Source organism: Notolabrus celidotus, chromosome 3 (genome assembly GCF_009762535.1).
Source record: "Notolabrus celidotus isolate fNotCel1 chromosome 3, fNotCel1.pri, whole genome shotgun sequence".
NCBI lineage: Eukaryota > Metazoa > Chordata > Actinopteri > Labriformes > Labridae > Notolabrus > Notolabrus celidotus.
This window is the reverse complement of record NC_048274.1, coordinates 14,266,460-14,291,919: the sequence shown is the minus strand read 5'-3', so window position 1 is coordinate 14,291,919 and position 25,460 is coordinate 14,266,460. Positions and strand designations below refer to the sequence as shown.

Genomic DNA, 25,460 nt, shown 5'->3' with positions numbered 1-25,460 from the left:
CCCCTATGTTTTCTCCTCACCCTGACTATTTGAATGAACGATAAAGTGAATGTTTCTTTTCCAAGCAGACGAGCACATGAGCGTCCGCCTCCACACCCACACAGAATGCACCCAAACTACGGCCATGGACACCACATTCATGTGCCTCAAACTATGTCTTCCCACCCTCGCCAGCCTGAGCAGAGGACAGCCTGGTCAGTATCAGAACCTGCAGATAGCTTGTTTTTCTAATTCAGTCCTAATTCAACATCATCTGATCAGATATTCCAGATTGAATGGAGGAAGCTTTGAATACAACGATGACTGATTATGTTCTTTTTCTCTCAACAGGGAGCTCGGCATTGAGGCTGGAGTGACCGTGGCACCGTTCCCTTCAGGGCACCTGCACTCCCACCTGCCTCACTACCATCCTCCCCCCAGACTGCACCACTTCCCCATCCCCTTCATGGTGAGAGCAAACCGCTCAGTGCAAATGCATACATTAGCATAAATAAGAAAGAATCACTTTTATATGAAGTCTGGCTTAGATTAATGGTGTTGGGCCCTTATTTAGAACATCAGTTATTTCAAGGATGGTTTGGTGAACCGCATGAATTATGCATCAGCAATTAATAGTAGCTCATCAGGCATTTCAAGTGCGCTCTCAACAAATTCACAAGCCTTAAGACCTACCCTGCACAAACCTAGTCGACAGTTTCCTGAGTTTATTGCTTCTCTTCCTCGTCACACTCAAACATCAAAACATGAAGTGTCTTTTGCATTCAGTTCTCCTCTGTAGCACTGATTAAAGGCAAGTTGCGTTTTTCAAAATATTTAAGCGTATCTATAATATATTGCAACATGTATGCCCAGAATAAAAGGTCAGAGATGTAGAATCTAAGGATACACTGTCCCATCTGGGCTTAGACCACTTATTGAAAGTCCTGGGGCCTCATGTACAAAGACTTGCATGGATTTCCTACTGAAACATGGCTAACGCTCAAATCCAGAAAATGACGTACACACAAAAATATCCAGATGTATGCATCTGTGCGCAAGGATCAACAGCTGTTGAAACATGCGTACGCCAGCCATGAAGTTGGCATGAGGCACCGCAAATTTCCACGGTCATTTCACTCTTGATACATCTGAACTTTGCTGTGAAAAAGAGCGTACGCCACGTTTTTGTGCGTACGCACCCTTTGTACATGAGGCCCCAGGTGTTTTAACCAGAGCTGCTTTTCTTTAGAAGAAAGCGCTTCATTTTAAAATGATTTTTTAATACAATCTTTTAATTATGAGTTTTATATATTTTACTTGTAACTAGAAAACAACATTTATGTTAGTAATGTTAACAATATTAAAGTCAGTTGACTGGCCCCGTTGATACAGCAACTGGACTCCTTCAAAATACTTGCTTCTGAATATTATAGTGAGATAAACGTTGTGATTATCTAGCTTGGCTTTTGTAAATTACTATAATTACTAAATAGAACCTTCCCTTGATGTTGATCACTAAAGTTGATTGTTTCCATGGTGATTTTAAGTGCTCAGTGAAGTACAGAGGAGCTGAATCTGAGCATCATGCTCTCTCCATTAATTGCTGGGCTTAACATTACCTTCAACTCAACTCAAACTTTATTGTCATTCATCTGGATAGCTTGTATACAGCTGAACATAAAAACAAGACGAAACAACAACATGAGGACAGACTAGAATGGGCTGACTATATGAGTTAAACTAAACTAGACTAATGAAGGATAATGGAGTGAATAGATAAATAGATAAAAAAGTAAGTGAGGTAGTGCAGGGTGCAAATGTTGCTAAATAGAGCAGCTAAACTATTGAATTGAAATAAATAGGCAGGAATAAACAGTTATTAAAACACAGAAGGCTAACTTCATGTTTGTTGAGCTTTTAGAAAAAGGGACATATAGAGCAGTTTTGCTTAGCACTACCACAGACTGTTGATAGTTGATGCACACTTTCAAAGATGGCTTTGGTGTGACAAATTTAAAAGTCCCCTCTATCAAAGACAAATTGTATTATTTGGGGTGTTAAAAAGGTAAATTTGATTCTAAAATGGTGCAAGAACCCTGTATACACGTGGGATTTAATCAAAAGTCACCCTAGAGATCGCTGCTTTATTTTATTTTTCACATCTATTACTGTTGCCATTATGAATGAACACATTTAAAGCCCTCATTAATGTATAGGCAATAGAAAAAAGTAAAGGTTTTTCTTAACTCACTTTAACATTTACAGTTTTAAAGACATTAACAAGTTATGAACCTAATGTTCCCTGTTAATAATTTACATGCGTTTTAAATCACGCTGTGCTTTTCAGATTCAGCTTTTAAGCTGTCTGTCAGGCTCATAAGAATAATGTTTTCAGGTTCAAAATTCATCAGGTGTCCAAAACATGACTCATTTGTACCATAACTTCAACCAAATGCTGACACCAATGAGATATCAACCAAATACAATAATATTGCATAACTGAAAGTCAGATAAATAGGACTATGATAGCAACATTATTTATCAATCAACAGAAGCTTACAAATTGAAACAATTGATCTTTAATTGTTTGATGCTTTAAATATTACTATTTGACAGAGATATGCTGAGATTAAGATAAACAACTTTATTGATTAAGACAATTAAACATATGTTTGTTTTCTTTTGTCCTGCAGCACACTGGCATATCTGAAGTGACCTACCCGCACATTCGGTACATCTCATCTAGAATGACTGGCTTTGGACGAACCTATGAGGTGAGCAGGGTCATCAATAAAACCTGAACAGAAGCTTGACTCATCACCAGGTGATGGATCATGTTTTATACTGAAATAATGAGGATACATAAAAACAGTGAGAACAGCAGACACTTTGTTCTGAGTTTTCTCAGTTTTATGTCTGATACAGCTTCATCTCAGCTGACAGAGCAGAGCAACCATTAAACACAGTGTTTGGTGGTTCGATCCCCTGTGAGCTTTAGTCCACATGCTGAATTGTCCCTCAGCTGAACACCAAACTGTTCATAATGTGTGTGTGCCAGAATCCTGCTACTCAGATAAGGTGCCAAATTGCCGCACTGTAATGTCACTTGCATGTGGCTGCTTCATTTTCTCATCCAGCAGCGTGTTGCCTCAGCAGGGATCCACATCAATGCTGCTTTCTGAAAAACTGGCAAGACAGCTGATAACACATTTCATAGTAAATATTGATTTTGCTGCATCAGGCAGTGTTTTCACACCAACATGCACACATCTTTGGCAGTCTACGCAGGACTCACATTAGTGTAACATGATGATGGACTTTGTTTTGACGAAGTGTGCTGGACTGGTGGGAATAGAGAGTGAAAAGCAATGTTTTAGCACCATCTTTACAAGTGTACGATCCCATCTCCTGCGAGTATACGTCTGTCGTTCTCACGCCGTCTGTTTATTCTGCGTCCAATCAGGACCTGCTCCATTTAGAGGAACGATTGGGGACTGTGAACCGAGGAGCCTCTCAGGGAACCATAGAGAGGTGCACTTATCCACACAAGTACAAAAAGGTGAGGATCTGTGAGAGTGTTTTGCTGAATACATTGTTGACTTTGATTGTGTACATACTGTATATAAAGTAGTGCATGTCTGTTACAGTTTATCCTGGGACAGAGTGCGCAGTGGTCTTTTGTGCTCATTTCAAACGTCTGATGTTTTTGCCAACATTTAGCAAAAATTCTGTAGTGTGTTTTACTAGAGACTGCAGCTGTGAACATGTTGTTGGGCAAAAGTTTCCTTAGAGGTTTCTAAATGTATCTAAATAAGCAATCTAACACCCTGCCACCCAATACAGAAGGTGTTGGAGAGAGACATTGACCAACAGTTAACCCCTGAAGCTTGGGCATCTATTGGGAAAAATATGCACGCAACCCCAGAATCGGTGAGAAATAATGAACAAATCAATTTGGAAACATGTCTCTGCTCACATGTACAGTAGATGTTAGTTTATTCTTGGGGGGCCAGGGGATTCGGCTGTAGACTGACTATGATTTGGATAAATGTGATTTTTCTTTTTTCTTTTTTTTAGCATAGAGACAGAAGAAAGTTTTTTCTGTTTTCAGGACAAAATGACCATTCTCTCTGTCCCCAAAAGAATTAAATGCTTTTCGTTGAACTGTTTGTTCCTTTCATAGTTTACCCTTTTTAGGTGATCTTTAGTTTTTACACACATGTACATGTTTTTGTAGTGTTACCACAGTGTTGTAGTTAAGCAGTTTAATGTGTTTTACAAACAGCAGATTAATAGGATTATTAACCACATGTTGTGTCTGTGCTGAAGCAGCTTCACTGATCAAAAGTCATCTCTCCAAATGTTTCTCCTAAACAGAGAAAGCTGCATGGTAAGCAAGACGAAGATGAAGGCGCAGATGAAGACACAGAGGAGAAATGCACCATCTGTCTGTCGATACTTGAGGAGGGAGAGGATGTCAGGTAAATGCCCCCCTGGGTGTCACTGCTATAATCTGCTCGCTGTTTTAAGGCCTCAATTGTGTTTTCAGGCGTGTGTGTGTGCGAGGGTGTGAACACAAAGTGTGGGCTGGCAGGTGTGGATGTTCTTTTTTCACTTTTGTCTCCTGAGAAATGTCTGTTATAAATAAAAAACCCAGAGGGATACTAATCAGTCGAAAAACCCCAGAGTGCCTTAAAATGAATGTCCTGGTGGAGCTGGTTTTGGCACTCGCTCAGGTTTTTTAAAAGGAGCGTCTGCCCTCTGTTGGTTTTGGATGATAAATGAGTGACACATTTATTTATAGGATTTGATAAGTTTTGTTTTATCATATCACTCATTCTTTGTTAAGGTAAAACACAAGGTAATAAAAACATTTAATGAAGCATTGAAAATGGGGACTTTTAAGGCAGAGCAGATGTTTGCTTGTAGGTAAGATAAGATAATATAAGATAGTCCTTTATTCGTCCCACATACCGGGACATTTAAGTGTCGCAGCAACAAAGTAGACAGTGCAAAAGAGTATAAAGCGAACAAGAGCCTATAAAATATAAATTATTAAAAAGTTATTAGCAATTAAAATTAAAGAAGTAAAAATAAGCATATCTTTATATATATATATTATTGGTTATAGAGTCTGACCACATTTCTTTTGTAGTTTTTTCTTCTGGTTTGATGATGCACAATTGGAAGGGCCACTCAAGATTTATCAACAGAGAATAAAATGAAATCATGACAGGTGCTGATTAAATATTAAGCTATGCATAAATAGATTTAAAAACTGTCCTGTGACATTTTTAAAGTTATGATTTTGGACCGTTAATGCCAAAAAACAACATTTTTTAACTTTAACCTACAATTTCTGTGGCATGTGGCAATTAAAAAATCCCCAAAAACATAAAATAATAATAATAAAAAAAAGAAATCAAGATCTAGCTTCCCTCAAACAGCTGGGCAATTCAATTTGTAAGTATTAATGATCAAAATTAAGCTTGCTATATTTTGTCTGGAACTGTTTTCAGATATCATTCAATGCATCAGTGTGTATATTCATCCACAGGATGAAACTAGTGGTATTGATCAAAGCATTATTTTTGGCTGATCACGATGATGAAATCAGTTTTCGGGCTCTAACTTCACGTCACTGTATCATTAACAACAATTCATTGTTGGTTTAGACTTTCTTCAATTTTTTCTGAAGCAGCAGACTTTTTCTTGAAACAAATAAAAACAGGATTTTCACGCTCTGATGGAACAGACTAAAAAGAGAGCAGCAAGTAAAACAGGGGAAAGCTTCTGATTACTTTAGACGATCTATGCAAAGGCTGTCCTGTGACATTTTTAAAATAATTTTTCTATTAATGCTATAAAACATTTTTTTTTACTTTACCCTAACATTTCTGTGGCACTACAACCCCCTTTTATTGCTTTTAAAATAAAGAAAACATCTGAATAAAATGGTCAAAATAAGATCATTATGCATAGAATAATGTTAAAAAATTAGGAATTGGAAAATAATTGTAATCAATGTCTAGCTTCCCTCAGACAGCTGGGCAATTCAATATGTAAGAATTAATGATCAATATTAAGCTAGCTATATTTTTTCTTGAACTGTTTTCAGACATCATTTAATGCATCAGTGTGTATTTTCAGCCACAGGATGACAGGTGGTATTGATCATTGCAAGCATAGTTTTTGGCTGATCCTAATGTTAGAGATACTTATCAGCCAGTGTAAGATTTAAGATGGGGCTTGGACAACATTGCAGGTAGACTTGGAGGAATCAGCTATCAGGCACTAGCTTCACAGACTTCTGACACACAAAACACTGCAGCAGACAACAGGATTTTCACACTCTGACCAAACTGAGAAAAAGAGAGCAGCAAGTAAAACCGGGTAAAGCTGCTGATATTACAGATGATCTATGCAGATGTGCAGGTTATTTTTCATTCAGCTTGTGACTTTGACCGTGTTCACACTGCAAGCCTCGATGCTCATTCAGATTATCACTCAGATCAAATTTTTAGTTGGACTGTTCACATTACTTTCTTACTTTCTAAAGAGCAACAACAAAGATGTCAGAATCAGCTCGGGTAAGGGGGTAAACATGATGGCCACTGAAGTAAGTGTGGTTTCCGGTGTCATGGAGAGAGAGAGAGAGAGAGAGAGAGAGAGGGAGGGAGGGAGGGAGGGAGGGAGAGAGGGAGAGAGAGAGAGGGAGAGAGAGAGAGGGAGAGAGAGAGAGAGAGGGAGAGAGAGAGAGAGAGAGAGAGAGAGGGAGAGAGAGAGAGAGAGGGAGAGAGAGAGAGAGAGAGAGAGAGAGAGAGAGAGAGAACTTTAATGACAGCTTTTATGGAGAGATGGCTGCAAGGACTCTTGCTGCAGAACTGTGAGGAGTGTTGCTGAATAGTGATGTCAACCTGGCTTGTTAGAACTGGGGTCATTGCAAAGGATCTGACCTGTATCTGATTTAGAAGCACATAGGAAGGTGGCCAATCTGATTTGAAAAGATCAGACTCCATGTGCCGTTCAAACCGTCAGATCTCGGTCACACAGGAGCCAATAAATCAGATTTGGGTCACTCTTCCTGCAGTGCAAACTTAGTTTTTGAGCTCCTCAAAATCCTGTCCTAATATTTCTTATCTCTTCTGCCTCTTGTCTTTTCCCAACCAGACGCCTTCCATGTATGCACCTCTTCCACCAGCTGTGTGTGGATCAGTGGCTCCTCACCAATAAGAAGTGCCCCATCTGCAGAGTGGACATTGAGGCGCAGCTGTCTGCTGAGAGTTGATGCTGTTGTTTTTTTTTCTAACACCCCTTTTGTTGAAAGAATTTATTTTGAGATCAGTTTAAGTTTTCTCTTCAGTACTGCAGTCAACCAAAGATGGCATGAATTACCTGCGCAGCTCTACTACGAGAAAATTCAAAAACAAAAACAAAAAAAATCCGACAAAAAAGCATTGAGCCTAGAGTGCCAGCTTTCACATATTACTACAACAGCTAGACTTCTCCATTAAGGGTTTAAGATTTTATTGTATTTATAAAGCTTTTATGTAGCTTTCGATTGTTTCCTCAAGTGTCATTTTTTGTTTCGTCTCTCTGCATGTCTCCTTGCAATGCATTTCTTTGCACATATAACGTGGGCTCAACACGGCCTAACAACTTGCAGGTGAGGAAAGCTGCTCTAGTAAAGATGCATTTCTGTAAACCTAATGCCTTGCTTTACTAGAATAGAATGTCAGCCTCCAGTTTAAAAAAACAAACATTGCAGGATTCATTTTACCGGTCATTGTATTGATTAGTTTATGTTTAGAAGATGTGGATTGTTAGTGAAAGATGTTTTTTAAGTAAATCAAAACATTCCTAACTAGGGAAATATGTTAACAGATCAGCTGCTGTATTAGTGCACACCCAGTATTTTCTAGAGTGGAAATAAAACTCCAATGTTCACCTCACTCCCAGAATATGCACATGCTTTGCTACAATAACACCTCCCTCCAGCACCTTCATTCGACTAGAAACACCGTCATCACCACCATCAGATGTATTTTAGAGAACAAGTAAAAGAATGTCTCATCCCTCTCTCGACTGTTCTTTCTAAACTGAGCGATTGTTGGATCTGCTGTGAATCTTCTCCTTTCTGTTCATAACAGCCTGTGACGGTTCAATAAGTGTGTTTTATGATTTCAGGTCTGCATGTGTGTGAGAAATCTCTCAGAAGCCTAAGACCTGGGATTATTATTTTTCATTTTGATACAGGCAGTGGCATTTACTTTTATTTCCTGTGTGTGTGCGTGAGTGTGCGCGTGTGTGTGTGTGTTTGTGTTCAGAGGGAAATACACAGCTCAATTTGGAGTAAATATTTACTGGTTGTTCTCACACTTCGAACTATTTTTATCCACCCTTCCTTTTTGTCTCTCTGTGGTCGAGCAGCGGCGTCCATTTTGGCTGCTGCGAGAAAAAAAAACAAAAAACACTAATACTGTTGACTAACTCACTCGCATAGACTTGCACAAGAGAGAAAAGGGTAGGAGAGTAGTAGTGACTATGACAGTGCACTGAGGCCATGTATTTCCACTCTGTTGAGCATCAAAAAATGGATTAAAAAAAATATATTTTGAATGGAGTGTTGAAATGCAGTACTTAAAGCAGGTATCCATGCATTCATTGACTTAAAGGCACCAGGATCATATTCTGTGGGATTTATATTAGTTTTAAAAAATAATATTAATAAACTTGGATAACTCTTGATTGAGTCTTTTCATGGTCTTTCATTGAAAACAAATGTTTAAGTGATTGTGAACTCTTAGAGTAATTAGTGAGGCTTCTTTATACATTTTCTGAACGAGCTCGAAGATGTGAGTCCATTACGTCAAACATCTTGAGCTCGGACAAGACAGCACTAAATATGATCTTAAGTTACTTTATGCTGCCCATGTTCAATGCAATAGTGCTTAAAGGGCAAAAACTGGATGGGTTAAAAAATTATTGTTTAAGGACGCAAATAATTAATCATGAGTATGCTTTATAAAATAAAATTCAAGGATTGTAGAATTATAGTACATACTTAGGATTGGTATAAAGGACTGTCTGTTAATGGAATTAATAGTAAGTCTGACTGAGGGTTCAAATTGACAACATGAATCTCAAAGCCTTATAGTTCCAACACGGTACCAGATAGATCAAGTGCAGTACCAACTGCAAACACAAGAGGGCCGGAAACATCACTAAATCATCAGCGTTGCACTAATAAAGTACACCTAATGAAAAGTTACCACACATGCGTCTCCTCAAGTTCTCAATAGAAGACTCTTGCTTTAAATATTGATTTTAACACCAGACAATTGTATTAATTATACCTGAAGAAGCCCAGGTGTTCCTGATAAACTCTAACGATGGATCTTGCCCCTCGTGGCGTCAACAGCCATTAGTTAATTTGATTACTTAGACCTGTTTGACTCTTAATTGTGTACATGCAACAAACAAATCCTGTTGGATCTTTCAGACAAAGATTCTATACCAGCTCATGAAGAGACAGTGTTTGAATGAGAATAGCTTAAAAACGGACTCACTCTGTCGTGAGTTTTGCTCCAGGTAAGACAACATAATTGTTGTAGTCTACCTTAAAGCTGCTGTTGGTAGGATTGGTTTAAAAAACTTTACTGTTTTTCTGCTGATTTTGGAGAAAAGGTCATAATGCCCATCGGTACTCGGGTAAGTGGAGTAATTTGAGACTATTGCGAAATCTCTGCGTTTTCCAATGCTTTTGTATCAAGCAATTTTATTATTCCCCTCGTTCTTGTTATGACACACCAATCATAGCTGATCTCCAATCCTCCGTCCTGATTGGTTAAAGGGCGGCCCCTGCTACGTCCTCTGATTGGTTACGAGTCCGGCTATATCGTGAATGCACACTTCGATCTGTGTTGGGGGACTAAGAAGAAATCTGGTTGGGAGGGATAGTGTTGACATTTGAAGTCCCTCTCTCTGAACAGATGTTTACTCTGTCACTACCAACAGCAGCTTTAAAGTCCAAGACACTGAAATGTGCATTTAATGAGCGACTGAGCGGACTGCATATTTTTTCTGTTTCTACTTTTTCGGTGACTATGTCGTGGTTTTCATTTATAAGAAAGTGTTTTGAGACAGATTCAATTATTTTTTATTAAAGTAAGAGTATAAAAACTTAGGTAACAGGTACACCCAGTGTCACCTCTTCTAAGACAACATTTAGATCCATCCAAATCTACACCGTCCTATAGATCATTTATTAAATGACCAGGTAATAGAGTAGCATGTGAACTAATGATCATAGAGTTGGTAGTATTTTTAAACTGCACACCTGATGGCAAGTGAATAATGTAATAAATGTAAACATGACACTGTTCACTTTATTTAATGGTTTAAAAAGCAGTTAAATATATATGTTACATGTTTTATTAAAATCTACTGTTTGGTATTGCACATGGATGTTGTCAACCATCCAAGATCAAACTGTTTTTGAGAAAATGAGCGGCCAAGTCCCGGCTGTTTTCACTGAAAAGAAAATAATGTGGATACTAAGTTGTTTTTTTTCTCTAAAATGACAAGGAATGTGTAAGTAATGTAACAGCAGTGCAAAAGATGTGCAGAAACAGTCGAGCAGAAGCAAAAAAGAATCCTTTGTAGTGCCATGGAAAAATGTCAACAAATATCTTTCACCAAAAAAAAAAACAACTTTTGCACTTGACAAAACAAAAAACCATTCACCCCAGTCCGTGAAGACCAAAATTATCCACATGTAGCTGAACTGGAAATAATACAGCCCCTGTAAGGAACGAAAGCAGAGAGCACAATAGAAACATCCTTCAGAGTAAAAATACAATACATTAATTTAAACTGTAAGCAACAACAGGCGTACTCCTAAATATGAACACATATACAGAATCAAATCTAAAAATGCCTGTTTGATCATTTCATGTAAACAAATTGTTCTCCTCAGTAACTCTGGGTATTGCTAGCTTGGCAACCTGTCCTTCATACACTGGACTTACTGGCTGTGGCATGAACAAGTGATGTTGTCTGTGTCTAAGGTAGTACCTGTACCAATAAAGTGCTAATACACCACAGACAGCACGCTCAGCTTACAGTATACATGACCTCTACTCTGCGTAGAGAACATACTGGAGAGATAGAGAAAAACAAGACAACAAAAACCTCTTCCAGCTGATTCACCGGGTTCTTTTGTGGAGCAGGATTATTAAAATCGAATTGCTTTGGTTCTTAAAATCGCTGTAAAATCACAGCGGGTTGATTTACTTGAAATCCGTCCCCTCTAAGATGTTACACCAAAATAAATATCAAACCTTCATCTTTAAAAATGACGCGTGAGAGTAAAAATCACAGCCTGGTCCCACAGATTAAGCAAACTTCATTTCCAGCGATTCAAAAAGTTTGAGCTCAAAAATCCTCAGTAAGATATAAATGACAGTAAGGAGAACACAGAAAGCTATAAATACAATAAATAGTTTTGTTCAGTACTCAGAGGGACAGACCCCGGGGTCACACAGTCTTCTTGTTTTTTAAAGCAGAGCCTCGTTTCAAGCCTGACGGTCTTCTGGTGTGATGGAGAGTTACATTCATTTACTGCAGAGGCAGTAGTGGAGAAAGGGTGAGTTTCTCTCTGTGAGGAATCTCGCAGCACTTCTCTCTCAGTCTGTGAGCGCCATCCTGTCCTCTGAGAGGGTCAGCAGGGCACAGGACAGCTCTCCCTGTTCTCCTGGATCTGTGACCTGGCAGCTTTTTAGATCTTGGTGACGTAGTTGTTTGGGAACAGTCCCTGCTTTCCCCGTAGTCGTCCTCTCCACCATCCAGATGCATCTAAGACACAGATAAGACTGGATTAGTCACCAATTTAAGCTACAATGTCAAAAAGATCAGAAGATGAGCCATAAATTCTGCCGTGCAGATAGATAGATAGAGAGAGAGAGAGAGAGAGAGAGAGAGAGATCTTGTAATGTATTTAAATTGGAAAAAATAAATCAAACAAAAGAAACATGAACTGAAAAAAGAACAATAATGAAATTACAGCACAAAAACAAAAGTACTGCCCCCCCAGTCCTTGTATTAAGTTTGTTTTTACTTAGTTTAAGGCCAAGTTATCATAAAAAAAAGTATTAATAGGACAATTTAAAAGTCCTTTTTGATACTAAATAAATGTAAGTTCAGATAAAGTGTCTGCAAATGTATGTTATAACTGTTATTACTCTTAATATAAACACTGTTGGTTCTTCCTTTACGTTTTAGAGGATCTCCTCTTGGGTAGAGTATGTCTATTAATGACATAATACATACACCTTCCTCCTGCTAATAAGAAAAATGAGGTGCTTAACCCTACTGTTATATTGTGGGTCAAATTGACCCTTTTTAAGTCTATTATGGGCAATATTCCAAACCAGGTAAATGCAGCATAGAAATCTGGGCAGCATGAGGTGTTGTGTTGATTTATCAACATCACTTCATAAAAAATTCAAAATGTAAAATAAAATAAACAAAATCTGTCATGTAAAACTATTGTATTTATATGTAGGGCTTTCCAATGTACATTAAAAAAGTTTTAACAGGAATTTTCATTAAAAAGAAGTGAGTTCTCCTCATTGAACCATGATCTTTGAGAATTAAAGAACAACAATGGACTACATCTTGATTTAAATGGTTAGTAATGGAGTTGGATTTTTTGGGTTCTGACACTTTTGGATAATTGAATATGTCAAATTGACCCAGGACCATTATTGCTGTTCCAGAGAAATGAATATAACAGGAGGGTTAAACAGATGTATTTATATTGGATGTCCTCATTACTCAAAGGATCCAGCAGTGTGTTCTTTGCTTTACCTTCTTTAATGATATCGATGACGTCATCAGCGTTGAAGCTGAGTTCGTCCGTGTCCTGAGCGTCGTAGGCATACAGAGCTTTGCACTGGGGCACTTGGGGTTTGGGTTTGGGTTTGGGTGCAGGTTTTGGTCGTCCTCCTCCTGGCGGAGGTCTGGTGGCTGATGGTCTGTGGGCCCTGAAACATTTGAAGGGAAAAAAAAGAGGGACACAGCACAGCTGTAAGTATCTGTAGCACAGTGCTCAGTGAATGTTAGAATCAGCTCTCTGTGCTGCAGCTGCTGTGAACATAACTCAGAAGAAGCGGTTTGAAGGTGAGGCGTGTATTTGGGATATGATACTTTGACAAAGTACATCCCAGGATGAAGTGTGCACTCATATCACCATCTTGTTTGGTGAAAATCTTTCAATGATACCATTTCCAATCTTAAATTGATAGAAACTTTTTAATTCTCCTGGTTAGATATGATCAAATTAAAGGACAATGAGGAAATAACTCTGGCATACTGTGGTAAATGTTTCATTTGAATGAAGTGCTGTTGTTCATACATCAGCCACAAGATGGAGATAGAGTGCACACATTATTTTTACAAAACCGGTGTGAGCCCACTAAGTTCAGAGCAGAGCGTGTTGATCCAGAGTCAGTGGTACCTCTAACATCTCAGTGTGTTATTCTGTATGCTGGGATAATTTACATAAATACATTTATACTCTACATACAGCATTTTATCAACTCACAATTTTTCAACATAATGCCAAATTGAGTGTAAAAGACCTAGAATGGAGTAACCCAACTGCCCAACTAACTGAGGATCAAATAATTCAGAAATTAAAAGTGAAAAAAAAAGGTTGTTTATAAACGTCTTATGCATGTATCTGCTATTCCTGCCTTTCACTGAGGTTACTCTACATAACAAAATCCACCACATATTTTTTTCAGAGCAGGGACTCTTTCATTTCAAAAACTCTTTCATAGATCTTTCATTAAAGAAATAAAAGATCTATTGATTAACATGAATTGTAAGAAAATCCCCATTTGGTGTCAGAAAAACATATGAGCAGCAGGAAATGAAATATTAGTCGTGGTCTACATTTGGCTTCTTAAATAAGTTTGAATTTTGAAAATAAAAGAACTCATGTAGAAGAGAAGAAGCATCTATTTGTTCTGCTGCCGAAAGCATTTCTACTTTAAACCACCACCAAAAGACTGCAAACACTCCAACTCACATTCCTCCATTTGAAGTTGGCCGTCTGTCTCCATTACTATAAAAGAATAAATCATCCAAATTATGGCAAATTACAGAAATACAAGTGTGTAGATCAGTGTGTGTCTGTGGTACCTGTGAAGAAATTAAACACTTGGCATTGGTCTTACCAGCAAACAACCTCACTCATGTGGACATGTGTAAACGAAACAATTAAAGCTCCTTCAAGGAGTTTTGATCTGGTTATGAAACAAACTGAAAATAATACTGACGACTTTTTGTGATAAAGAAAAATTAAGAAGACCATCAGCGACGAGACTGATCACTTTGTAGAGAAACTTTAAAGCTTGTGATCACTGCAGCAGGGTAGGTGTCAGATGAGCTGAGTTACAGCACACAGCTGAAACTGCCTTTGTTGACACTTTACAAAGTAAAGATTCAAAGTGAGGATATGATTGGCTTTTAAAAGACAGCAGGATGAGATATTTGTTTTAAGTTAATAAAAAACACACATCTAGACATTTTATAAGACGAGATAAGCATTGAGATAAGAAGCCCCAATTTGTCCACAGGGGGCGCCAAAATCAACACAAACCAAAAGTCCCTCACAGGAGCTTTAAATGATCCTCAATTTGGGATGAAAATATAAAAATGATCCCCTCTTTACTTAAATCTTTGCTTTTAAAGAAATAAATGCATTAGGAAAGGGCTTCAAGTGAACATTTGAAAATACTGCTACAAAGATGCATCATGTCTGGCTGAATGATATTAGTTATGCATCAGAGCCAATGCAATTATCTGGAAACTAAGACACCATTTTTGGGTCTAAATTTTCAAATTCACTTTGATGGGTATCACAAAGGGGCCTGTCTTCTAAAAAATCACATTAATTATCTGACACATTACCAACAAACGCAGGTTTGGTGCAAACAAAACTGCTGATTAGCCATCTTCAAACTGCTCTCTCTGAGTTTGCCTTGAGTATGTGACTGGGTATTTTTTCTGTCCAGGCAGTGAGTTAACACTAAAGATTCTTACATAAGAGTCCGTTGGGTGAGATATTAAACTTTACAGATGAAGCTGCGAGGTCACATAAGATTAAAAAAACAGCTGAATTCAATTTGAAATTTACAAATCCTACAAACTGAATTAAGAGACGACCAGGAGGAAGTTTAACAGGATGAAATTAACTCCAGTTATCTTCGAACAGAAGCAGTGAACACTCTGAACAGTTACCATTTTCTTCCTCTGTTATCTCATTGTGTGTTTATTCTCTCTCTCCTGTACATACTGTGTGTTCAGTGTATTTTGTTGTGTGTCTATGCCCGTCTCTCACCCTGCAGCTCCTTGTTCAGGGACCTTAAGACAGTCCAGGTTGGGCTGGGGCCGGTTGCCTCCTCGCTCCTTCACCTGGTTGGTGTTGCTTGGCAGGATTGGGCGTGTCCCGTTGCTGGCTGAAGGATGCCTCTGGCTGTGATGCTGCGTGTTCCTCTGATTGGCCAAGTGGTTTGTGTTCTTGGGGCCACCGTTTTGGTGAGCGACTGTGACAAGAAAAACAAGGATAAAGATGATCTCACTGTATAGATGTAAGAAAAATGATTCAAATACGATTGTTGGTGTAAATGCTGACCTGGTGGACCTGGTGCAGCTCGTGAGGGGATGTTCTGGTGAGTTCGGGACATGTTGGAGCGACCCTGAGAAAAGCTTGCCTTAGTGGGACCTGTGAAAGAGATTCAAAGAAACGAATCATCAAAGCCGTTAAAAAAGCCGACATGTAAATGAAAGAAGATACGAATTCAAGATGAAAGAAACTGGAAATATATATAAGTTTTAACTTTTCCATTTTCACTCAAAGTTTACCAAAACTAGCTCAACCAGCCATCCCTCCTCTTTTCTCCTACTTTAAGTGATGATCCATTTATACAACAGCACATCACATTGAGAATGACTGACTGTATTAATGTTTCATACTTATTTAGGTTGTTTCTTTGACTCACTGACAACATCTGCTCTCAAATCTTTAAAGTCCCAAGGTTCTAACCTCAGTGATGAGTCTTAAGATTTTCTTTCTGATGTCACTAAAGTCATGACTGGACTTAATTATGTCATCTTAGCTCATACTGATAACATTTCCTTTGTGGACTTCAGGTCTGTTAATACTTACGTGTGTTCTTTGGAAGCCCAGAGCCGATGCTGACCTGCAGAGATTTGCTAGTAGGCTTCAGTACGGGCATGTCCCCCTGACCCTGGACAAACATGACCTGCCGGGTGCCACCTCCGCTCAAGAAGCCCCAGTTCTCCTTCTTCAACTTCATATCCAGTCTGAGGGACACAAATATAGAGTTTATATGCTGCTCAAGTCAGTGAAAGCTCATAAATGGTCCCTGTGGCCTCATGAGGACAATTATTTGAAGGGTCTCTGATATGAATTTGGGAACGTTTTGCAGCAAGCCTGGTACATTGTGTTTGTTTACTTACGTGTTACTAAACTTGAGTGGTAGCTTCTTCTGGGTTTTTTCCTCAAACCTGCGGGACAGCAAGCTGATGAACTCTGTCTTAAAGACACAATCCAGCAGGCTGTCGTACTCCTGCTCGTGCAGGATCATGAAGTCGTCTTGCATTGTGCTGAAAAACACAAAAGTAGAGGTTACTGAGATGCTCATTTGTGATACAGGATTTCAAATTATTCAGTCTCCTACAGCTACGATTCTATTATCTATTTCTTCTCCTTCACTGCTCCACTGCTCCACTTTGATGGCAGTCAAGATGGAGAGTCAGACTCATCTTTCACATTTGCATAGAAAGAGAGCCGGTCTCACATCTGAAAAGGGGAGACAGCTTGTGCTCGTAACCCTCACAAGGATACTTTGTTCCTCCCTGTGGAGTCAAGCTTTTTTTTCTGATGAGCTTTTTACTACTCCTGCTTTCACTCATTGCACCACCTGGTCCGTATTACCCCACTGACTCAAAAGCCACATGCTTGCACCGACAGTTTTGTGATGTTTCCTCTGAAACAAGTTACACATCATTCAAAACAACAACAAAGGCCCGACAAGCCTCTCTCTGCCTCTTGTCTTTGTAATAAAGCTGTGACCTTTCATTCATGTGAGTTCTTTTAATTGTGGATTATTTCAACCACATTTCTGGAACTTGCACTCACAAAGGGACAGACAAATATATTAAAGGTGGGTGTAATATACTCCACATGTTCTTACTGTCCCTTGTGTGACATTTACAGGAACATGGGAGCTTGAGTGATTGGAAACCCAGACTGTGGCTTTGAAGTAAGTTCATGACCGTGGGCAGTGCGATGTCTGCACAGTATATGCTGGGGCCCATGGAGCAGCCATTGTCTTGTTTTGGAAACAGCTCATTATCTGCTGGTATCTTATGATACAACAGATCGAAACATGTTAATGTTCTCACAACAGCAGATGTACCTTATTACGTAGTGGCAATTTACAATGGGTTTAAAATTCAGTGGTAATTTGTTGAATTTTCCGTGAGGTCATCGGCACCCGTAAAACATTCATAGAGCTTTCAAAATAAAAGCACGTGTAAGTTCCTCTGTTTAGAAAAACGAGACAGATTTTGGAAATGTGAGGGAAGATCTTTGATTTTAGTTTAAATATGCAAAGAATTGATATCTTATTTTAAAATGAATGTGTTTTATTTGCTTCCCTGCATTTCTTTTCAAAGATGTAACTGTTTTTGAATTAGAAAAAAAAAATGCATTTAAGTAAACACTTCCTCGTGCCCCTCTAATAATTTTCCTTGATAAAGATGATCCATTAGCTTGAGAGACCCTGAAAGGACAAAACTGGGAACATATTGTGCTGAACATTGCCTTTGCAGCAGAGCTTAATGAACCTGCCTCAATATTATATTAGCAGGAAAGTAGGATGCTGTGCTTAACATTGATTTCTGCAGATTGTAGGAATACTACATTTGTTCATATGGGCTGCTCCCAATGGTGGACAGTAACAGAGTAAATTTACTTGAGTACAGTACTTAAGTACATTTTTTGAGTATCTGTACTTTACTTGAGTATTATTTTTTGGGGAAACTTATTACTTTTACTCCACTACATTCAGAAGACAATTATTGTACTTTTTACTCCCCTACATTTCTATCAATGCTCTAGTTACTCACTACTTTAGCTTTGAAGTCAGCTCATGAATTTTCTTTTCTAAAATCAGATCCCAAAGACTGTAAACTGTTCGTGTATTGAGCGTAGATCAAATGCAGATCGAACATTATTCAGATCATTCCGTTCATTTAGTCGTGGTGATGATGGCTATGGCTGTGAAGGATGATGATTCTGTACCTGTGCACCAAGGCCATATTTTAAGCCCACGTTTGAGGTTTTTGAAATTAAGAATGATTCATATTGTTGTAAATCTCTGATCTGTTTACCACACAAACTTCCTCACAGCCTACAAAACATCTCCATCTAACCTGAGAAAGCATGTGAAGGTCTGTAGCCAACACACTTGTTTTATTCCAGATGAATATTTGAAACTTGTCTGTGCTTGTAGTGACTTAGTTTATATGTCATGGTATACTTTTTAGATATGAAATAATGTTTTCTAGAGAAACAGAACGTAGCAGAATGTACACCCAGGCATCCTTGACTGCACTCAAAAAAACGTTTTGAGATTTTTAAAAAAGTACTTTGAATACTTAAGCATTTTTAAAAGCAAGTACTCTGGTACTTTAACTCAAGTAATAATTTGGCAAAACAACTTTCACTTGTATTGGAGTAATGTTTGACCAGGAGGATCTATACATTGACTTAAGTAAGGAAGACGTGTACTTTGTCAACCACTGGCTGCTCGTTCATGAAAACAGACATGTGACTAATAAATTACTTCTGTGCTTGTTCTGTTAAACCTCTAACTGGAGCCTAACTGACAGGTACATTGAATCAAGTTTTTCAGCCATGCAGCCAATGTAAATATCTGATACAGATGTTATAATAACTGAAATGAGCAACCCAGTATGTCCCAAGATTGACTCCTTTTAAACTACTTTGTACCTTAGAGAAACTGCCAATATCTTCTCCACATCAATCTTCCTCTTCAGCACCTCTGTCACCTGGCCTTTCTCTGGACCCTGTTTCACCTTTTCTCTTCCAATCAGGTACACAGACTTTGGAGTCAGGATCAAGTCCCTCTTAATTCCCTAAACAGAGCAGAAAAATAGCAGATAGTTATTCATAAATGTCTTTTGTTGAGCTGAACAAACAATCTGCAGACTAAAAGAGACCGACCTTGAAGCGGCGGTCATATTTTGTAACTTTGTCTGCAAAGTCGATCTTCTCTCTCTTGGCCAGAAACTGTCGTAGCTCCGGCCTGTCATCCATCCCCAGGTAGTCTCCTACGAAGTTTCTGTTGAGGCTGTGTCGTCGCCTCTCTTTCCGGTTCACCAGCAGGTCAGAGGCTGCACAAACCCAGTAATAGAGCATGAGAGATGAGGACAGAGGTAGATGGATGGACAGAGTAAGCTGTAAGATGTCCCGTCACTCACCTTCTTCCCTCATCTGGACATATTTCTTGCGGGCCATGTATTTCCTCCAGGCTTTCTGGATGGTTCTGGCATAGCCGTCAAACTTTCGCTCCCTCGTCTCCTCCAGCAGAAAGAGCTGTGAATTAACCCAAAGAGAAACAAATCACACAAAGTGAGGACTGGCTTACCTCAGAGGAAACCCAGACAGACCTGAACAGACGAAACAGAATGAACGACTGCATAGGGGGAGTGGCTACTGTTTTTTTTACATACTTGAGAACATTTGAACTTTAATGTATGATAACCTGTTGATAGTTTATACTAGATTTATGGTGAGATAGCCATTGTTCCTTTAACTGTAAAATGAATGTGTTGCCTTCCAGTACAAACATGACTACACTTTAAAATCCATAATCTACATATATGGGCTTTTATTTCACCACTTCCTGCACGAGAAGCTGACTCTGCGCCAAAAAAGCACCAGTCATCTCACCCATTGATGTTGTTTCCTGACTGGCCTCTAAACACGCAATCACACTCTGCCCTCTCCCTGCAGACTAAACATCCTGCCTACTGCTGGACCAGACCTGGCATCAACCACCCCGCCACAGGAACAAACCACCAACAATCCCAGAAACACAACACATCAACTTCAACCACAAACGCTTTGAGGACGAGAAAAAAACAAAACATGCAGAGTCATTGATTGAGACACTCACTCCACATTATTGCTGACCCTGAAAACACTGATTCAACCTGCCAGGTGAGAAATTCAAGAACAGCTGGTGGGGTTTAGGTTTAGACCACTCTGTGATGAGGAATAACAATGAAGTCTGGGGGAGCTTCAAAGTTACCAAGTCCTAAAGAAACCTCACTCTACAAAAATCTGAGTAGAAGCAGAAATAACCTTTATGTGGACTACAACTTTTTAATAGCGTAATTCATTCATTTGTGCTGATTGATAAGTTTCATTGGCAGTCTCGTTAGTTATAACACTCTTAACTTCATATTATTAGCATTATTATAACTGAAAATAGTAAGTAACCAGCTATAGTGTATGTGAAGTTATAAGTAGTTATAAGTGTTTATCAAATGTCAACAAATACAGAATTATAATATCGTAAAATAAAGCTGCGATGAATAATTTAAAAAGTTGTAACTACTGTGAGATTTTGTAAACAAATACAGTTGATGTCCTTAAATGCATGCACAGCTAATTCATACTTTGTTATATGATGATAAATTGCTTATGAATGTTTTAAACAGGGACTACAGACTGAATGTTTCCCCTTACAAATGAAAGCACAAAACCTTAAAACAATTTACAGCACAAAACATTTTCAAGCACAATTCTCATTTTAAAAAAACGCACCCACAGGGTGTTTGATACAAATGTGACTTTTAGTTGGGACCAGCTCTTTGTTGGACACCTCCACACATCCACTAATAGAAGATGTATTTATTAATTTGGAATATTGAGCATAGCTGCCAGGAAAGCAATAACCAGAAACCTACCCCACCATCTATCAATGACTGGTATGATTTAATTTATGACATTTTTTAAAATGGAACGGATTACCTTTTTTTTAAGCTTCAGAAAGACAAATTTGAGGAAGTGTGGGGTAAGTGGATGTCTTATATTTCTACAAAAAGACCTTCTTTTGTTTAAAGTATTCAAACTTACTTCTGTGTATTAAAGTGTTTGTATTTATTATTGTCTTGTGAAACAGACACCCCATGTTCTATCATTGTCTTTGCTCTTTTTTTTGTTTGTTTTTGTTTTTGTTTTTATTGAGCTCGGTCTTGTAACATTAAAAAACAAGATGGATCACTATAGACGACAAGTAACAAATGGAACTTGTACAATTGTGAACTCGTGATTGCAAATAAAAAATTAATACATAAATAAAAATAAAACGCACCCAGAAATGATACCAATCATCAGAGAAGATGTTGATTTTCAGTGACCATCCAAAACTGAAAGAGCTCTTATAATAATCATCATATATGTGTTGATAATAAGTGACTAATGTGTTTGGAATTTATATCAAAAACATTAAAGAGTACCCTTGAGTTAATGGGTACTTTAGGTAGGTAATGGTTTATATATTAACGTAATGATTCTCTTAAATTTCTACACTTAGAATTGACACTCGTTGGGCCATATCTTCTGGTCTTGTCCCTCCTTGCTCAATTTGTGGTCATCAGTTTTTGACTGCCTTTCTGCTCTGTGTTTTACGCCTCTTAAGCCCAACCCCCTCACAGCCATTTCTGGGTTGAAACATATAGATACTCATGGCCCAAATGCACAGAAGAAAGCAGTAGCATTTAGTAGCCTCATCGCACACGGACTCATTCTGATGAATTGGAAATCTAATACCCCCCCCTTTAGAAGATGGGTACATGAGTTGCTATCTCTGCTCCAACTTGAGAAAATGAGACATACACTGAGAGGTTTCCCTGACAAATTTACTAAAGTATAGTCCCCCAATTGTTGAATTTGTGTTATTTATTTATTTGTTTGTTTATCCCTTTTTTTTTATTACCATCTGTTGCCTTGTCATTTTTTTTATTTCTGTTTATTCCTCTTCCTGAATCTGTTTTGTTGCTCTGTATCTCGGATGTGCTCTTGGTCAGGGGGTGGGTGGGGTTAATGTGAGTGTTGTCTGTACGAGTTCAGTTTGTCATTATGTGTATGTTCATGTTTATATGTTGTATAAACCCAAAACTTAATAAATAAAGTTTAAAAAAAAGAATTGAGGCCTCTGTCTTCACTCTCCCTCAGTGCAGTACATAAAGAGCCACCACTCATCCATCATCACATTCACAGAGAATCTCTTCTCTAACATCTGGCCTGGTGTCAAACAAACTTTCCTTATTACATCCAACAGAAAACCCCTTCTGTCATACGACTAATGAGCTGGTGTCAGTGTCTTATCAGACAGAGAGGCTTGTTTTGAGAAGCCTGGCAGATCATTTCAGCGCTCCGCCCTGCGTGATATTTGCCTTTCATAATCACACCTCAGTGACTCGGACTCTCAGTCTCAGACCGTGTCGGGGGATGGGGGGCTCTTGGCATGCTCGGCTACAATGAATAAGTACAGGCATTCAGGATCCACTTTAAGGCCTGAATAAAAACTACGATGTGTGTATTAGCTTCTAAACATACATCTGTGTGTGTGTGTGCAGTGTGCATGCTTGTTCGTGCATGATGTGTACCAGTGAGTGCAGGCTTCACACAAGTGCTGCTTTCATAGAAATGAAAAAAAAAGAAAAAAGGAGTTATGGTGGAAAAAGACGGGCCTTTACGATGTCCCCCCAAACTCTGCAACCACAGCCTGTGCTTGTGTTTTAGTTCCAGAGCAGTGTTGACTCAGTGCTGACGTGGTGCGAGGGTCGGGTTCAGTCTCCGCCCCTATTACAGGGATTCGAGCATGATTTGGGACTGTAGTGCCCTTTTATGGTTTGCAGTGTAAAAATGGTGAGTTCAGTTTTTTTTCCTGCTAACACAAAAAGGCTTTTTCCCTGCCAGCAGACATTCTCACATGTGAATTGAGCTCTTAGTCTGTTATACAACATGTGAGAATGTTGAAGTTTTAATGTTTTTTTATAAAGCAGCTGTATTATGAAGGGCAAATACTGAGCAGCTGTGCAGGGTTTGACTGTCTGGAGGCAAGTGGGATGTCAAACGTACCGACTCAGGGGCTTTGACGAAGATCTTTGTGCGACCAAGCTGGAACTGATCCTGATCCATGTTGACTGATCGCAAGAGATGAACAACACCTTGTTTCTCGTCTCCTCGCCACGTGGGCCAGGACTCTTTGGTGAGGATGGCATACCTGAAGACCAGAGAGTTCAACATAGGTCACGCATTTTACATTAGGAGGAAGTCACAGGTTTGGATGACATTCGATCCAAACTAGATGTTGACATTATCTTTAGGTACAGATACAGATCACATACAGGAGGTCTCTTCTCCATATCCATATCTCCATATCTTACCCTAGAAAACTAATGAAACATGTTCACGATGAAACTATAAAATACTAAATGTTTATACAAGTGGAAATAAAAACATGGACAAAGGGACTGGATTCAATGTTGATTAGTGCTTCAACAATCTGCAATAAAGGTCGGTATCTGTAAATACACCTATCAGGTATATCTCTATTTTTAAACCGCAACACAATCTAAAGTCAATATGACCTCACTGTGAGTCCGATGCCTGCCAACGAGTAGTTATATAGCTACAAAACTGAGCCTTAATAGATGAGGCATAGACTGCAGTTCCTTGACTTGCCACTAGAGGCTGAGTCTAAAAGTAAAACAATCTCCATAGAGGAGCATGTTAAACTGCTCAACATTACAGCAGCATTAAAAATGATTACAGCAGCATTAAAAATGTTTACAGCCGGTAGACAGCATAACTTGTGTTTCCATGCTTCTCACTCATGGTAACTGTACTCCAGTTTTTCAGTGAGTGAATACAAATTTATGTGAGCATTAGTCAGCACTTACTAAGTCATGCTAACTGTTTGCTTGTTTAGCGTCATTTATTCATTTGTAGAGCCCATGCGTGGTATTCAAAACTGTTTTGACTTTACCCCAATGAGTTTAAAATATTCAGCTCTCTTAATCAGTAATTTATAATCAACAGCCACCACAGACGTTTACTCTGTTTGAATCACTGTACTGAAAGAGCTAATTAGCCAGCTAATTTATTGCAGAATGGCTTGAAACTCAAGGAGCTGGTGTCACGGAATGTTTTTAAATCTAAAATGAAAGATCTTGAAGCTGAATCTTTAGAATGTCGTTGTTTTAGTGTGTCTTGTTACAACTGCCTCCTAGGTAGCGGCTCTTTCTGCAACAAACATTGTGCTCGTAAAGTGTACTTTGGTTCTCTGTGTCTATGTCTGTAACTTCTGTTTTTTGCTGCTGACTGTCTAGGCAAGGTCTCCCTTGGAAAAGAGATATTTGATCTCAATGGGACCAACCTGGTTAAATAAAGGTTAAATTAATCAAATAATGAATTAGCTTAAGCATAAACAAAATAACTGTAGAAGTTCAGTGTCCTAGTCTTTGCAAACCCATTTCCCAACTCCCCCTCTAAATCTCTTCTGGCCCAAAAACATAATATGACAACATCAATAGTTCAAAGGTTTAATATGGTAGTTCAAAAACCAATGAAAGACGTCACTGTGTAACATCCACTTCTTTACATAGTCTCTGCCTGTTACCTGTTGAGGAACTTCTTGAAGACTCTGCGGTAGGCGTAACCAGCACGCCTCACCCTGATGTTCTCCTTCAGACCCAGGTACTCCACTTGATGCTTCACTCTTCAGATAGATGGAAATAGATCAGAGAGAACAGCATTAGGATGAAATGATCAAACTTATCTCCCTCTTCTTTGGCATGTCTTCAAATGACTATCAATCACTTATCAAGTTTTTGCAGATGAATGTTACGTTGATGAATCATGACCTTATGGCCTCTCTACATGTGGTACCTTGATGGAGTTCATGCTTTCTACTTTTGTATAAAAATAATAAAAGGCAAGAAAAGGGAAGTTAATGGCTTGAGACATAAAAAGCCCATCTATGTCCTCAAATGAGCATGTGTGTTTAAAAAGTGTCAATGTATGACAACCCTGATGTAAATTATTTTGACTTTTAACCACTTCCAGCTTGCATTTTACCAACAGTAGCTAGAAATATCAGCCACTGTAGTCTAACATCATATACAAGATCTGCGGCGGTCCTCAAGCGGAAGCTAAAATCACAGTTCATTGTATGCAAAACAACTGCATGTGACTAACTTCTGCCTCAAACAAAGACATTAAGCACTACTTAGTTCACTCAGACTTCCTGTGAAATCATGAGTTCCGCTGCTAATTAATGAGC

General features: G+C 38.7%; 2 protein-coding genes across 6 annotated transcripts in view; one reads left to right on the top strand and one right to left on the bottom strand.

The window, feature by feature from the left end:
• rnf111 (ring finger protein 111) overlaps nucleotides 1-8,727 on the top strand; it is a 41,077-nt gene extending 32,350 nt beyond the window's left edge. For 2 of the 4 annotated variants that reach the window (XM_034679795.1, XM_034679798.1), the window contains 7 exons: nucleotides 69-194; nucleotides 331-448; nucleotides 2,673-2,753; nucleotides 3,443-3,538; nucleotides 3,823-3,909; nucleotides 4,357-4,460; nucleotides 7,150-8,727. In XM_034679795.1, coding sequence (XP_034535686.1) covers nucleotides 69-194; nucleotides 331-448; nucleotides 2,673-2,753; nucleotides 3,443-3,538; nucleotides 3,823-3,909; nucleotides 4,357-4,460; nucleotides 7,150-7,267 — 730 coding nt within the window. In that variant the 3' untranslated portion in view covers nucleotides 7,268-8,727. The remainder of the gene's footprint in view (nucleotides 1-68; nucleotides 195-330; nucleotides 449-2,672; nucleotides 2,754-3,442; nucleotides 3,539-3,822; nucleotides 3,910-4,356; nucleotides 4,461-7,149) is intronic. The other 2 variants (XM_034679799.1, XM_034679796.1) reach the window with 1 other exon arrangement.
• Nucleotides 8,728-10,347: 1,620 nt separating this feature from the next.
• myo1ea (myosin IEa) overlaps nucleotides 10,348-25,460 on the bottom strand; it is a 61,807-nt gene continuing 46,694 nt past the window's right edge. Inside the window, exons 18-29 of one of the 2 annotated variants that reach the window (XM_034680859.1) lie at nucleotides 24,798-24,896; nucleotides 23,255-23,399; nucleotides 19,582-19,696; nucleotides 19,325-19,494; nucleotides 19,091-19,236; nucleotides 16,531-16,677; nucleotides 16,217-16,374; nucleotides 15,683-15,772; nucleotides 15,389-15,593; nucleotides 14,075-14,110; nucleotides 12,850-13,025; nucleotides 10,348-11,835 (exon numbers count right to left, since the gene is read on the bottom strand). In XM_034680859.1, the coding sequence (XP_034536750.1) occupies nucleotides 11,759-11,835; nucleotides 12,850-13,025; nucleotides 14,075-14,110; nucleotides 15,389-15,593; nucleotides 15,683-15,772; nucleotides 16,217-16,374; nucleotides 16,531-16,677; nucleotides 19,091-19,236; nucleotides 19,325-19,494; nucleotides 19,582-19,696; nucleotides 23,255-23,399; nucleotides 24,798-24,896 (1,564 nt within the window). In that variant the 3' untranslated portion in view covers nucleotides 10,348-11,758. The remainder of the gene's footprint in view (nucleotides 11,836-12,849; nucleotides 13,026-14,074; nucleotides 14,111-15,388; nucleotides 15,594-15,682; nucleotides 15,773-16,216; nucleotides 16,375-16,530; nucleotides 16,678-19,090; nucleotides 19,237-19,324; nucleotides 19,495-19,581; nucleotides 19,697-23,254; nucleotides 23,400-24,797; nucleotides 24,897-25,460) is intronic. The other variant, XM_034680860.1, reaches the window with a different exon arrangement.